The 15,876-nt window shown below is 41.3% G+C and overlaps 1 protein-coding gene across 1 annotated transcript in view; it reads right to left on the reverse strand.

The window, feature by feature from the left end:
• Positions 1-7,669: 7,669 nt before the first annotated feature.
• il17rel (interleukin 17 receptor E-like) overlaps positions 7,670-15,876 on the reverse strand; it is a 54,856-nt gene continuing 46,649 nt past the window's right edge. Inside the window, exons 13-18 of the mRNA XM_068005359.1 lie at positions 15,085-15,233; positions 14,504-14,569; positions 13,961-14,018; positions 11,851-11,961; positions 9,498-9,552; positions 7,670-8,911 (exon numbers count right to left, since the gene is read on the reverse strand). Of these exons, the coding sequence (XP_067861460.1) occupies positions 8,875-8,911; positions 9,498-9,552; positions 11,851-11,961; positions 13,961-14,018; positions 14,504-14,569; positions 15,085-15,233 (476 nt within the window). The 3' untranslated portion in view covers positions 7,670-8,874. The remainder of the gene's footprint in view (positions 8,912-9,497; positions 9,553-11,850; positions 11,962-13,960; positions 14,019-14,503; positions 14,570-15,084; positions 15,234-15,876) is intronic.

Here is a 15,876-nt window from a genome sequence, read left to right on the forward strand (position 1 = left end):
AAATAAACAATAAATGTGTTTACGTTTAAACATTTTAAAAACCACGAGACAAGAGAATTGGGTAAAAAACAAAAACTTGTCTTCAAGTTTTATTATTTTTCCCCTATTCATTGACCCACTTCAGTTATTCCATCAGTAGAACTGAATATGCACGCAATCTTTAGATATGTTGAGATCTCAACTAGAACAGTTGGGACCTCCCCATACATAAACATTTATATACATACACATGTGCACATACCAATTCACAAACACACACCACAAGCTTTAGGAAAATTGAGCTCCCCCCTCACATATTAGCATTCTTCTGCACAATTGATACCCGTGTTACACGCATACACGCACAACATTCTTAGGCCCTAAATGGATGAGAACTAACTCCTTGTGGTTTTCCATTGGTTGCAATTAAAAACTGCATTCCCAGAATCCCTTCAATGTCCCTATAGCATACTGGACAATCATTACTCAAAAGTAATATTTTTCTTTTTTTTTGGATGGACGGACAAAATGCCCTAATCTGAATTATTAAACAAATTACATGAAATCTTAAATTTGATTGGAAAAAAAATCAATCCATAGACAAGCCAAATGAAACCTTCTATTAGGAAGGTTGTTTACAAAGATTGCAGGACATTCACTGACTGCCAGCATGTTGAAAACCATTATTTTTGGTGATAACAACTTGTCATAAGCAGCCTCTCTGGATGATTGCCAGGGAAGAGCTCACATTCCCACTTGTTCTATCAGGATGACAAGGCCCTCTGGAAAATGATTGTTTTGTTGTTATAGCGTTCCAGTTGTCAATCAATGCACAAGTTCAGTAAACAGAATGAGACTGACTTGGGCCTAAACAGGGCAGTAGCGGGAAGAAAATTAGAAAAACAGAAATGTCTGACTAACCGCTGGAGGTCCGTCGTTCCGATGTTCAGGCGGATTTCGATTTAGGTGACCAGTGATCCACAGACAAGGTCAAATCATGCAGTTAGGACCCTGATGCAATTTTGGTGTCAACCAGTGCTGCCACTGCGGCTTCCTCAACTGGCCCACAAACCATGGGTGGTACAGCTGGGGAGGTGGCCATTTGCAGCACTACTTAAAGGGATCATAAGATGCAGTCAGTAAAGCGGGAAGCAGGTTTGACATGACCTTTTCTTCATGCTGTTTTGGGACTTTAAAGCCTTCAAGGTTTCTTTAAGTATAACTCCTTGCTGTTTGATGTGCTCTTTCCCTGCCGTTTAAATATGCTGCTCAGTTGAACCCCTAATCTTTTCAGCTTTCCCCTTTGAGGTGCTGCTGCAGGACCATATCAGTTTATGCCCCGCCTGATTTCCCACCCTCCCAAACGGCAAGCTGCCTATAAGCAGCGCAATTAGCACTGGCAACTCACTTATTCTATTTAAATGAGGCCTAACCACGAAAATTAATGGGGTTTCCCACTGGCGTTATTGGCCGGGTGAAGTAGTCGCCCCATCCATCCGATTCACAACAAATGCAAAAACCGACCCCAGCGTTTATTCATCAAAAAGATCCATTTAAAGAAGTGACATGGCAGCCCAGTACACCAGTGTACCAATGACAATAAGATGCAAGGAAAGTAATTTTCACCTTCAGCACAGAGCAGATCGCCCACCTGCTATTTAACCCATCCAATTTCCATCCGTTGATTTCAATGGAAATGAATATCAAGCGAGTTCTATAACAGGCAGGTGCTCTGCTCCACCAATTTACCACCCAAGTGGGGTGATGGTGAAAATAACCACCAAGATAACAATCTGCTTTTAAACCTCTGCGAGCTGATTTCCTCCTCCATTGTTACAAGGTGCACAATTAAAAGTACAAATATTCACAGACTAGGTGTTAGAATACATCAAAGCTAAGGTAAACTTTAGAGATCATGTCGATAGAAGCAGGCATCAAAAGATTCCTTTGTGGAAAGAGAATTTGGCCTTCTCACATATAGGGCCCGATATTACCATGGCGGCAGGTTCGCGGCGGGGGGGTCGACTGGGTGCGTGGGTAACGCGCCTGGTGAAATCAGTCTGCCCCGCACGCAATCGCAGGCTAATTGGAGCAACTTACCTGTTCATCCGGGGTCGCCGCCGCTAAGCTGCACGACGGGCAGACTGCGCATGCGCAGTAAGGTCTGTCAGCTGGAGAAGCTCTATTTAAAGGGGCAGTCCTCCACTGACTGATGCTGCAGGAAATAGGAAAAATTACAGCATGGAGCAGCCCAGGGGGAAGGCTGCTCCCAGGTTTAATGATGCCTCACTCCAGCTCTTATTGGACGGGGTGAGGAGGAGGCGAGGACAGAGATCTTCCCCCCGGCGGGCGGGAGGAAGCGGCCTGCCGCTGCCACCAAAAAGGCCTGGCTCAAGGTGGCAGCGGAGGTCACCTGCACCACCAACATATCGCCCACCTGCACACAGTGCAGGAGGCGCTGCAATGACCTAAGTAGGTCAGCCAAAGTGAGTACACTTACTCATTCCCCTACACTCTGTCTGCCACATCCCCGTCCCCATCCCACATCTCCTTCTGCACAGCCAACACTACTCTGTCACATCACTCCTCACACCCACTCAAACCTCATCCTCATCTTACCTGCACTCACCCACCTCGCCAGTACTCATCCCGCCACTACCACTCAACCCAATCCTCATACAATCTCATGGCTCTATCTCATACTCACCCTCTCATGCATCTCTTTCACGGTCAGCCTCACTCAACCTGCCACTACCTGTGCTGCAGCCACAGGGCATGCATCACATATGTGCAGTGGGCAGCGTAAGGCAAATGTGTTGTGAGCATGAAGGGGATGCACAAGGGTGTTTGAGGGTTTGTCATGGTTTTTACTTATATTTAATTTCTGATCAACTCACATTACATATTATATTGGCACCACTAGTGCCACGTCTTTGCGAATCTTGTCTGGTTTGTGCAATAATGCCCTTTCCTGAGGATCACTATGAAGACCCACAACTGATGCCACCCATTGTGTCACTGCAGAGTGGGTGTTGGTGTATTTGCAGGGCTCTTTTGTGCAGACGACTGAGACACGTCGGTGATGTCCCCGGTGGCACCCTGGAAGGATGCGGAGGAGAAGTTGTTGAGGGCAGTGGTGACTTTGACAGCGACAGGTAAGAAGATGGTGCTCAGGCCAGCCGGGAGCAGCTCAGCATGAAGGAGGCTGCAGATGTCCACGACTACATGTCGAGTGACTCTGAGCCTCTGTGTGCACTGCTGCTCAGAGAGGTCCAGGAAGCTGAGCCTCAGTCTGTGGACCCTGTGGCGAGGGTAGTGCCCTCTGCGATGCGTCTCTCTCTGCCGTTGCCCTCCCTCCTGCTGTGCAAGTGGATGTGTCACAGCACTGTGTTGTGGAGCTCCACGTGACAAAGGTGGACAGCGTGGCTGGCGAGGCTGGTGATGCTGTTCGCCCTCCGAGGAGGTCATGACTGCAGCTATGGCGGCCCCCATCCGGAAGACGTACATTTGAGAGGGTCCGCAAGGTAGGTACATGTGTCTGGACACCGGGGTAAGTGTGCAAGTTGGTGAATTTTGTTGTTAGGAGCAGGGTGGTGGAAGCTAAACTTTGTCCAAAGTGACAGAGTGGCCTCCTGCAATGAGTGAGGGTCTCCCACCCCCCCAACCTGTCAAATGGATCTTTGCAGCTGCCACAGGCTGATGGCTGCAACACGTCCATTTGAACTGGGAGTGTTTCCCCCAGTACGGGAAACAGTCTCAGTCAGTTGCAAAATCCGATCCCTGCTAAAATGACAGGTCAATCAGGTCTGTAAACAACCTGAAGTACCTGTTCAAGTACTTTAAGTGGCACCCCGCCAGCTTTAATTGCCGGCGGGAGTCCCACATGCGGGGGCTGCATGCGCATGTCAGCGCATCAGTGGAGAAACATGGAAGTGGGCGGGTTGGAGCCAGGCTCCAGACCCGCCCCGGGAATCCCCGATTTTCGCAGCCCCCCCGCCACGAACGCACCCGATTGCAGGTGCGAAAATCGAGCCCATAGAGTTTTTGAGGAAGTTAGTTGTTTTAAATACATAGAGAACTGCAAAATTGTCTGGACTTTTATTGTTTTACAGCGGATTCTGTAACCTAATGAAATCTGTTGTGTTTGTTCCGTTTTCTCTTTAATTGTCTTTCTTAATGAATCTCATGCACAGATTCTAGTCTGAGAGATATAGGGGGTGATTTTAAACCCCAAGAAAGGGTGGGTTGGGGGCGGGTAGGAGTTGAAAATATATATTTTTTGGGTCGCAACCGCAAAATGTTCGGACTTTGCATTCCCAGTGGAAAGCCTGTACTTTTACGCACCGACGTTAAACCCAGAAATAAAGCCGGGTTGCGGTCACGATCCAAAAATCAACTACTTTCAACTCCCACCCGCCCCCGACCCACCCGTTCTTGGGGTTTAAAATCAGCCCCGTAGGGCATGATTTTAGCCTGGAGCCAGGAAGGGGCGGGGGGAGTGTGGAATTCAGAATGAAGAGCTGGAAATTAATCAAATTCAAAAACACAATGGAGCTTACCTGTGTAGAATGATTTGGCAAGTAGCTGTTCCCATTTTGTCCAAGTTTTGCATATCTAATAATACTTCAACCATATATCATTTGATCAGCACTTAGGTAAAGCCTTTGTTTCTTGACTAACTTACAAATCAAACAGCCTTGCCAGTGTATCCACTGATAAGACAACTGGAGTCCAGTGTCCATTTTGAATTTGGAAAGACAACTTCTATTTTAACATTAGTTATTTCAAAACTATGACATAAATTACAGAAAGGTGACCTCTTCCTCTGTGGGCTAATGAGGAATGCCATTCATTAGCAACCTTTCCTGTTTTAATGCATTTTTATGTAACAGAATTGGGTTTGATTTCATCCATGACGTGACCACATCAATCTTTACTCTTTTGATTGGCTAAATAAACAGCCTTTGGGGCCAGTTTTTAACCAAGAAAATCCCAATGTTACATTTAAAAAAAGGTCGGTCCAATCTCCAGAAAAGATAAAGTCAGAAGAAAGTTCAAGTTTGCTGCAATCAGGAAATGTGAATCTTGTGCCGCCTGAAACCGACCATGATAATGAGCCTTTAACTAACAAATGAAACAGATTATGAGCTAATCCTGTTTAATTCTTTAATTCATAGTTCTTTGATGAAGTAACGGAGAGAGTTAATGAGGGTAATACAGTTGATGTGTAGATGGACTTTCAAAAGGCATTTGATGAAGTACCACATAATAGACTTGTTAGCAAAAATGAAGCCCATTAAAGGAGCAGTTCCTGCATGGATATGAAATTGGCTCAGGGACAGAAGGCAGAGAGTAGTGGTGAATGGTTGTTTTTCCAGATTGGAGTGAAGTGTGCAGTGGTGTCCCCCAGGGGTCAGTGTTGGGACCACTGCTCTTTTTGATATATATTAATGATCTGGACTTGGGTATTCAGGGCATAATTTCAAAGTCTGCAGGTGACACGAAACTCGGAAATATAGTAAACAGTGAAGAGGATAGTAAAAGAAAGGCTTGTATTTATATTGCGCCTTTCACGACCTCAGGACATTCCCATGAACTTTACAGCCAATTAATAACAGACTTCAGGGGGACATAGACAAACTGGTGAAATGGGCAGACACATGGCAGATGAAATGTAACGCAGAGAAGTGTGAAGTGATTCATTTTGGTAGGAAGAATGAGGAGAGGCAATATAAACTAAATGGTGCAATTTTAAAAGGGATGCAGCAACAGAGAAATCTGGGGGTGAACGTACACAAGTCTTTGAAGGTGGCAGGACAAGTTGAGAAGGTTGTTAAAAAGGCATGTGGGATCCTTGGCTTTATTAATAGAGGCATAGAGTACAAAAGCAAGGAAGTTATGCTAAACCTTTATAAAACACTGGCTAGGCCTCCGCTGCAATATTGCGTCCAATTCTGGGCACCATACTTTAGGAATGATGCCAAGGTCTTAGAGAGGGTGCAGAGGAGATTTACTAGAATGGTACCAGGGATGAAAGACTTCAGTTCCGTGGAAAGACTGGAGAATCTGGGGTTGTTCTCCTTAGAGCAGAGATGGTTAAGAGAATATTTGATAGAGTTGTTCAAAATCATGAAGGGTTTTGATAGAGTCAATAAGGAGAAAGTGGCAGAAGGTTCATTAACAAAAGGATGTAGATTTAAGGTAATTGGCAAAAGAACCAGAGGCAACAAGAGGAATTTTTTTTTACTCAGCAAGTTGTTCTGATCTGGAATGCACTGCCTGAAAGGGTGGTGGAAGCAGATTCAATAATAACTTTCAAAAGGGAATTGGATAAATACTTGAAGTGGAAAAATTTGCAGGGCTATGAAGAAAGAGCAGGAGAGTGGGCCTAATTTGATAACTTTTTCAAAGAGCCGGCACACGCATGATGGACTCGAATGACCGCCTTCTGTGCTGTATCATTCTATGATTCTATGATAATTCACCAGAACTGAAATGTATTATTTAACCAATTGTAGCAAATTGTAGCAAATTAATTGAGCAGTTAACCCATTGACTGCTGGCAGGTCTGCAGAAGTTACTGTTTCCTGAGCTGGCTGGTTTTGAAAGATTTCAGCTCATACATTGTGAAACTGAAACAAATATTAATAATGCAAAAGCTGCACAAATGCCAGGAGTGATTTATTTTGTGATATTAACCCTGAACTAAATTAAACATTTAAAACAATTTTAATTTTAAAAAAATTACACACTTTCTGTTCGTCTTGTCCCTTTTCATCCATTTTTCTTTTGTTCTATTTTTATTCTAAATTCCTTCTTTTCTACATAATGTGCTTTTATTTATAAACAATAAAACCATTTTCTTCTGATGCAAATTTTCCCTTTTTAGGAATAAATTCCAGGCGCAAGCATTTAATTAACTTCTTTCTGGTTCAGAATGTAATTGGAGGTTATAGAGATAGGTGTAGAATAAGATGATGAAATACTCTATTTGTTATGAGGGGAGTCATTTTCTGACAAGGCACGAGCAGCAGGAAACCTCGCACTTTGGCAATGCTTACTGGAAAATTGCAGGGCACACGATATTCCATCAACAACAACTTGCATTTATATAGCACCTTTAAAGTAGTAAAACATCCCAAGGCGCTTCATGTTATCGAACAAAAACATTTGATACTGAGCCAAAGATAGAGACATTAGGTTAGGTGACCAAAAGCAGGGTCAAAGAGTTCTTTTTTAAGGTGCATCTTGAAGGAGGAGAGGTGGAGAGGTTTAGGAAGTGATTTCCAGAGCTTAGGGCCTAGGCAGCTGAAGGCACGGCCACCAATGGTGGAGCAAATATGTTAGAAAGCAGAGATATCCTGAAGCTTTGCTTGTTGCATTTTGAAAATAAAGGGAATTTTTTTGTAAATTTTTGCTCATCCAGATGAGGGGTGTTTATAAAAGGTGAAACGGAATGTATCACATGATTAATTCACCCAAGCATTTGTAAAACTCATCTCCCAGATTTGCCAAACCTGAACTGACAACACAGTGATAGTAAGTACTCCAAGTTTATACCTAAACTTGGAGTATTCACTATCACCACTTGGTTGGAAATAAATATTCTACAGTAAGAAAAAAGCATGTTAATCAGCTAGACATAGACAAAAAAAATAGCAATGCAAAAATACCAAAAATAAGTTTCTCTTTTATTTGTTTGTGGCTAGTTTTTTTTGAATTATAATGGAGTTCTAATTCATATACTTAGCAAAGTCCCTAGTGGCAGTTTCACTGGTATTAGTTTAACTGTATGTTGTAACATTGAACGAAAATATATTTTTCCAAAAGGAAAAGATGTACATTCAGACAAAATATTGTTTTATAATACTCAACAGTATATTTTAAAATAATTTTAAAAAAACGAATGCCATTTTAACATTAACACATTGGCAAACGCAAAATGGTTGTACAAGTTACTTTTCACAATTGGAATATCTGCCTAGTGGAGACAAATTACATACACCTCTTTGCTCAATTAAGTCATTTTCAATCTTACATTAAGTTAGAGTTTAAAACATATTTATTTGAGCACTGTACACTGACCACTGAAACAGTTTTTTTTCCAAATAGATTGTCACAGAAACTCTTTACAAAATACATATTCATTCAAAATACTACAGCTAATTAACAAATAGTATTTCCTGGTTCAAGATCAGAACTAGTGCTTGAACATTGTGAACACATCTTTGCACTGCCATTTATGTCACTAATGTTTTGGACAAGGTGAAAAAATTTGATTAGCTTTCTGCAAAGAAAGAAGTCTTTCGAGTACTCTGTACCAAGCAAAGGTGCGTCTAAACGACTCAGATTTACAGTCATCCTTAGACTCAAGATATGGATTCACAATAAAAGGGGTTTTAATTCTAACGCAACTGCCAGCAAGCTACAAGGAATCACTAATTTGGTTTTCAATTCCTAATCTAATGGCAATAGCTGAAAAATACTCCTGTAATCTATATTTGCATACACCAATCAAAAACCCGCATACATTTGACTCACTGAGTATGCCAGTCAAATAAATAGCTACATGTGGTTTTGTCCACATTTGTTTGTGTTAAGACCTGAAAATATAAAGCTTGCTCTATCAAGAAGCATAACAGCAAAGTATCCAGGGTCAAGCTTATTTGTCTTTCTGTTTTTCCTAACTAAGCATTGAAATTTTTCTATACATAACTTTGATCAAACTAGAATAACTGTTGCAGCCTTCGACAGCTTCTGCTGCCATAAATACCAAGATATCTGCTGATGCTCCAAAACATTCTTTACACACAAGCAGATTAGAATGAACTTCATCTTCATTTCACAGAGGAATGTTGCAAAAACTTTGATTAGCTCAATGTGGGTGGCAAAACATCAGAAAAGAGAGGTACCCTTTATTTCCATGGACATTCTGAAACACAATAAGAACACTTCTGTAATGTAAATAGAGAGATGCGGATCAAATCTTAATGCCTATCTATACAAGAACATTTTCCAATAACAAACAAATCACAACTGGTGTATATCTGTTTCTCAAATGTGACATGAAAGGAGGATATCAACAACAAAATATTGTCAATATTCTAGGGATTGCTGACAATTTTTAAATATCGATCTCAGTATTAGCTAATTAAAATGTTATCCATAACCGTTTGCTATGTTTCCTTTAAATTAATTAAGAGGATTCAGACTTGTGAATGAGGGTATTCTTCAGGCATGGAGGAATAAGCAGACCCAAAGGAAAAAGAAGAATGAGGTGCAGTGTAGAAAGTTATACTTTCAAATATTATTGCATTGGATCCAATACCAATGCCAATTTCAATTTCAATTCCAAAAATCAATATCTTTGTTGAGTACTTCCTTTCTAATTAATAACAGGCTAAAACAAAGTCGCCCACACATATCTACACTACAAAAATCTCCAGTTCTTGACGACTAGGAGAAGCAATGTCTTGATTTAATGCTAATGCCATTATACACCTTTAAAGTTTTCCTACCTTTTGGATGACTGGTTTGAATGCAGAAACACTTTTTTGTAAGGCTGATGAAGAGCTACATAAATGTTGAGTGGCATGAAAGAAAAAGAAAATAAATCCTTAATATTAAAGATAGTTAAATTCTTCTTAAAAAACACAACCGTGTGACAAAAGCTGGCAGTGGATGTTCCACTTGTAATTCCTTAGTACAGTTAAATCTACTCTAAAGCTACTTTTATGCTTGCCTTGGAGGAGTGTTATGTGGCTCTAAATGTGCAGGTCTCCAGTAGCTGGCCATTACCCCTATGTAAACTTGCTGCATTTGCTAAGTCTGCCTGCCAGGAAGACCCAGTAAAAAAACAGACGGCAGATTGATCAATATCCCCCACTCCCTTTTTTATTAGATAATGATAAGCTGAATTGTGGATATTGGATATAGCTTTTAAATTTCATCTTTTATATTTAAAAGATTGATGGATACAGTAGGTAAAGAATGCATTAATTTTCCAGGAACCAATCATGAAACACATGTTTCGCTCTCCCCGAGCAGAATTCTTACAATTCTTATTGTAAATTCCTTTCACTGAGTATGTGCAACCCTCCCATATAGAAACATAGAAAATAGGAGCAAGAGTAGGCCATTCGGCCCTTCGGGCCTGCTCCACCATTCAAAATGATCATGGCTGATCGTCTAACTCAGTACCCTGTTCCCGCTTTCTCCCCATATCCCTTGATCCCTTTAGCATTAAGAAATATATCTATCTCCTTCTTGAATACATCTAATGACTTGGCCTCCACTGCCTTCTGTGGTAGAGAATTCCACAGGTTCACCACCCTCTGAGTGAAGAAATTTCTCCTCATCTCGGTTCTAAATGGCATACCCCGTATCCTGAGACTGTGACCCCTGGTTCTGGACCCCCCAGCCATCGGGAACATCCTCCCTGCATCTAGTCTGTCTAGTTCTGTTAGAATTTTATATGTTTTGATAGCAGCAGCAGCCCTGCCTTCCCCCAACACAGTGTAAGTTCCAACTCACCGGGGGTCATTTTAACTCTTGGTGACAGTGTAAAAAGGACAATATCAGATTGGCTGCTCATTGTACACCTATCCCGATTTTCGTTTCCATTGACTTCAATATAAAGGGGAGCAGAACCCATATTGTCAATTTTACAATATTGCCAAAAGTTAAAATTACACTCACCTTGTGCAAGTAATAAAAGAAATTGACACGGCGGATGGGCAACACTCTCCTCTTTAGTAAGGGAATATAGAACAAGCAGCATGAGGGTAGGTTTTAACTCTCAGTCGGACAGCCAGCAGAGCACCGAGCAGGCTGCCCGATCGTGTCAGCGGGAAGCCCTGTCCATTTTGAGGGCCGGGACTCAGCAAGCTACACACTCTGAACTGGCGTCCTGGTACAACATCGGGTGGCCCGGAGTCTGACCCAGTCAGCAGAAAAGTAACTCTGGGGGTGGGGGAGCCCAGCTGCCCATATTATACTTGTGGAACCTGCAAGATCATGCCTACTCCTCCTGGCCCCACAAAAATAACTTTCCACTTACATTTTTAGGGCCCCTTCCTCTTCACCGTCCGGTACAACCACAAGGATCACACATAGAGCACGTTTCAACCAGTTATCCCTCAAAATTGCATCGGGGTCTTATTCATGTCATAGGACCTCAATTTGCATAAAGTAATGAGGCTTCTGCCTGATTCAGTTGGCGCCTGGGCTGCCCGCAGAAGGCCCCAGCAAATATAGCAGCGGAGTGGGAACAGGCCGGTGAGTTCACCACAGCTACTGTAACTCTGTTACCGCCCCGTTTCCGCCAGGAAGGCCAAGTTAAAATCAACACTATCATCTCAAAATGACAACTAAGCCAGTAAAAATCGAAGCCAGAAAAATGTCTTCCCACAAAAGGTTTGGGAATGTGGAAGGTACTGCCAGAAGTCCATAGGTGCAGAATCAACTCAGAGGGAGATGAATACTGAATCGGGAAGTAGAGATATGAAGGGACAGCGAGAGGGAAATGAGTTGGGATTTACGAGTTAGTGCTGCCACCACAAAAAAAATGGTGCAGCAGTTTCAATCACCTACTTTTGTATCCCAATAAAAACCTTAAAATTTTTAAATATCTAAAATCTTTTTAATGCTTTTGATTGCCATCAATTAAAAAAAACTGGACCTCTCGGAGAGAATATGACTGAGAAAAATGTCTACTTTACTGCTCTGAACTATGCAAAGTAACAGTTCATCCATAAATTATGTATTTCAGCTTAAGGCACTTATATTTTCATTATTTTCAAGCCCATTAATACTCAGCCATTACCGACAGTTCAAAAAATGATTACTTATTGTTCCTCTATTATTTCTCACCTGTGAATAACATATATCCAGTAAAAAGTATCACAGTCAGTAGGATCAATAAAATCGCAGTGATTGTAATTGCCCAGGTATATCGTAGGGAAGCACCACTGGAGTTTAATTCTGTAATAGAAACCAAATGTATATTAGATAACATCATTATGTACAGTACTGTGTAAAGTATACAGTGATGTACACTGCCCAACTTCGGTTTACCTCTCCCCACCCCCACAACATGTAAATGCCAGCAGGGGGTGGGGGCAATAGAGCCTGGCCTCCATTCTCATTTTCCTCCTGTCTGCCCCCCTCACTGTCGCTCCCCAGAACCGTCTGGTGGAAGGTGGTGGTAGGCCCAAGGTAGCAGTGGTAATGGCCCCAATATGCAGAAATCGAAGGAGAGGGCTGACAAAGAGGCCTCCACTCCCTCCCGCCTGGCCCCACTTATCTTTGTAGGTCTTGGTCTCTGCCAAGGCCTACAAAGCTACAGTGCCTGCCTTCTGCATGGTTCTTCTGCCCGTTTAAGGACTCTCTGGGCCTCTTCTGGGTCTGCAACGGCGTCTCCACTGCAGCACCACTCCCATTTCCTCTTCAGCTCTGGTGGGCTCCATCTTGGTGCTGGGAAACCTGCCCTGCATGGCCAATAATCCTGACCCAAGAAAATGTGACCAGATCAGAACGGCGAGCAGAAGTCCCACTCCGCCTGTACCCCATAGCTGAAAGGAAAATTCAACCCTATGTGTAATTACCAGTAGTTAATTAAGGTAGATGAAGACTGATAAAGTTGTTTATTCTCCAACTCTAACATTAGCCAGAGTGTTTAAGATTTTATTTTTTTCTCCCATTCCCCTTGAGGTTTCCCTGTGACACACCTCTCCTTCAGAGAAGAAAATGGCCCAGATCTATCCCAATGCTGCTCTGGAAACTGGCTTCAGGGAGCTACATGAGTGATCCATCTGATTTTCATTCCTTTCCTGTTGCATTCTACTCAACAGCTCCATATCACAGTATGGCTAGTACCTCTAACTTCTAACTGTGAAAGCTGTTCCCTGCTTGCTACTTGTAGCGAAATCATTAACGCATTTTTATACTCATGTTTACGATTTTTTACAACTCGTGAACCGAGAAAATCTTTCCTCCATATGGAGATTTAAAGTCATGTACTTGCATTTTACCCTTCTGCAGCACATTGTCATTCCAGTTTTAACAGGTCTGTTGGGCATGCTTTGTCATGGACACAATTGACCGAACACATAAACACCACATGGCACAATGAGAAGATTTCTTCTGGCCACAGTGTGCCGGCAAAATCATAAACGTAGTGGGAAGATTTCCTATGATTGTTAGTGAAATTGTAAACAACTTTCCAGAAACAGCACACAAACAAAATTTTCTCACTAGGTTTACACTGTCGCTATCATATAGTGACCACAAGACACTTTCTCACTATTACACTGTCGCTACCATACAATCGCCATATAAAGCCAACTGCTTTAACGTTCAAGGCTAGTTTTCAGAGCTCAGTAAACTTGTGAGTAGGTGGAGGCTATGCTCCCGAAAAAGCCATCACAGAAACTTGGGCAACAAAGCAAGGACCCAGCACACCCAGGTCTCGGCCTAGTTTCTGGTCATTCCAGTGCACTGTCACTGAAGTTACGGTGAGAATCTGCCACATATTTTCGGGCTCACTATTTTTATATTGTCACAATTAAATTTAAATTTCAACTTGTTTTACTTTTGCTTTCTGTCTCTTTTTTTCTCTCTCTCTTAATCCAATCTTTCTTTCCCTTTCTTTATTTCTCATAGCCTAACCCAGTAGGTCAATCTATCTTAAACCTTGTTGCACAGGTTAAACTAAAGAACGTTATTTATTCTCACTTGAGAATAGGAATTCATTAATAGTGACAGTGAAGTGATTGTTCACAACTGTTACACAGACCAAATCAGGTGAAGGGAAGCAAGACTTTGACTTCTGTATCTTTACTAAATATCACATAAATGTCTCAACCTCATTATTTCCCCATTAAAAGAGCACACTAACTACATATTGTAACAATGTTATTTCAAACAGGTTTCTTAACAGCATCAGAGATGTATTTCCAAAGAAGATAAATCAGCTACTTACTGCACATTATGCCACAGGACTGAATCCGAACCGAATATTCTCTATCTGTTCTCCATCCCTATCAAAGCAAATTATTTAGATTTGTGTTACCAATTGCTAAAAAAAAATCATAATTTAAATAAAATTAATGTAACCCTCACAGCTCAGTGAGTAAATGTATTTTGTGGAAGTTCACAATGTCAGACCTTGACCTGCACTAAGTTGGCTGATCTCAAGCAACTGGCAGCGGGGTGTAATAAACAGCCTTAGCATCCCTGGCTAGAGAAGGGAATAAATGGCCATGTTTTCTGCTCTGAATTGCTATCGATCAAACCCATGCTGGATGTGCAGTGGTAAGAACAGGTCATGCGTTACAGTGATAACCCCCAAGGTCAAATAGCCACCCACCCATCAGCCTGGCTTGGCTTATACATGAATATTAAAGGAGCACAATAACTTGTGGAACCTAATTACACTATGAGTTTCCAGTTTCAAACCAGGAAGTGAAAAATGAGAGGAAAAAGTTATTCATTTAGCTTTGCTTAAGAGATAGCATTTACCTACCTGCACACAAAAATTGCTGTCACATTCTTCATGAGACAGGTTGAAAACTGTAGAATAGGCACCAATCTATAACGGAACAAAATGTTTAATTTTTTATTGTTTTGACACAGAAGCTAAATTGTAAATCAATGAGCTGTTTTCAAGCTATTTCAAATCTCTCTATTTAAGCATCTACCCTAAAAACACTGAGTATTCAAATGACATTACAGGAGGACCAAATGAAAAGGTGATTCTTCTGTCCATGGCTTGAGGTTTTTCTGAATACAGAGCAAGATGAGTTTTGAATGTTAACTCTCTTACTAATGTGTACCAAACTAATCAAATTAAAAATTGAAATCATGAATTTAATTACGTAATTCAAAAAAGCTAATGTTAAAAGTTTAGGTTAAATTTAAGTTTCACATCAGTGGGATAGACTTCATTATTTGTAGGTGTTCAATAAATTATTTATAGCTATAAACTTTCCCATCCTGTGGGAAAAATATTTTATTGTTGCAAAAACTGCATTATATTAACATTTATAGTATCTTTAGTACCACAGACTAACCTATGGTCTAATCAACAAGTCAACATGAACTCACCGTATTTGCAGTAACGTACAGCTCCTTTACTGGTTCACACTTGTGGAGTGCAGTTCTGTTACACAGAGCCATCTTGAATTCAGCCTTGTCCTGAGTTGTGAAAGTGAGTTGCAGTTTGCCCAACTGCCCATCAGTACTCATGTTCCAAACTATAAATAAATACAGATATTAACTGATGACAATCGGGGTTAGAAATCCGTTGTAAAAATGGTGTACTCATAGCTTTGAGCCAGTAAACACTTCGTCTCGGACCAGGAATCTTACATTTGGAATCAACTCCAGAGGCCTCATTTTAAAAATATAGGTTTAGATCTTGACTTTGTGTGATAGTGTAAAACGGGTGATAGGGAATCAGCAGCCCGTTTTACATCGCTCCCGATTTTTATTTCCATTGAAGTCAAGATCTACCCCATTTAAACACACTTTACATAGAGCTTGCTATGTCATGTGTCGCAGTACATTTGTTCCACTGTAGGTCTGCTGACATTTGCAGCATCTTCTAGCCAGCTTCTAATGGGTGCTCCAGTGTGACTGCCAAAGTTGAAAAATGTTCCAAACTGTATGGCAGTTACAATCACCATATGGATCATCTCCCTGATAGGGTGTTTTACCCACATGGGAAAAGAAGAGGAAGCTGTATCTCCATCATAATGAAAAGAGGCCTGTAAATAATCTATTTTACGGGTTTAATCTTTAAGCAAAAAGGCTGCAAGGCGTTTTGTTCCAAAGTATAATAGCTTCATTAAGAAATTATAATAAGTAACAAAGATGTTACAATTAAACATACTAGTA

The sequence above is a fragment of the Heptranchias perlo genome, chromosome 24 (assembly GCF_035084215.1).
Source record: "Heptranchias perlo isolate sHepPer1 chromosome 24, sHepPer1.hap1, whole genome shotgun sequence".
Lineage (NCBI taxonomy): Eukaryota > Metazoa > Chordata > Chondrichthyes > Hexanchiformes > Hexanchidae > Heptranchias > Heptranchias perlo.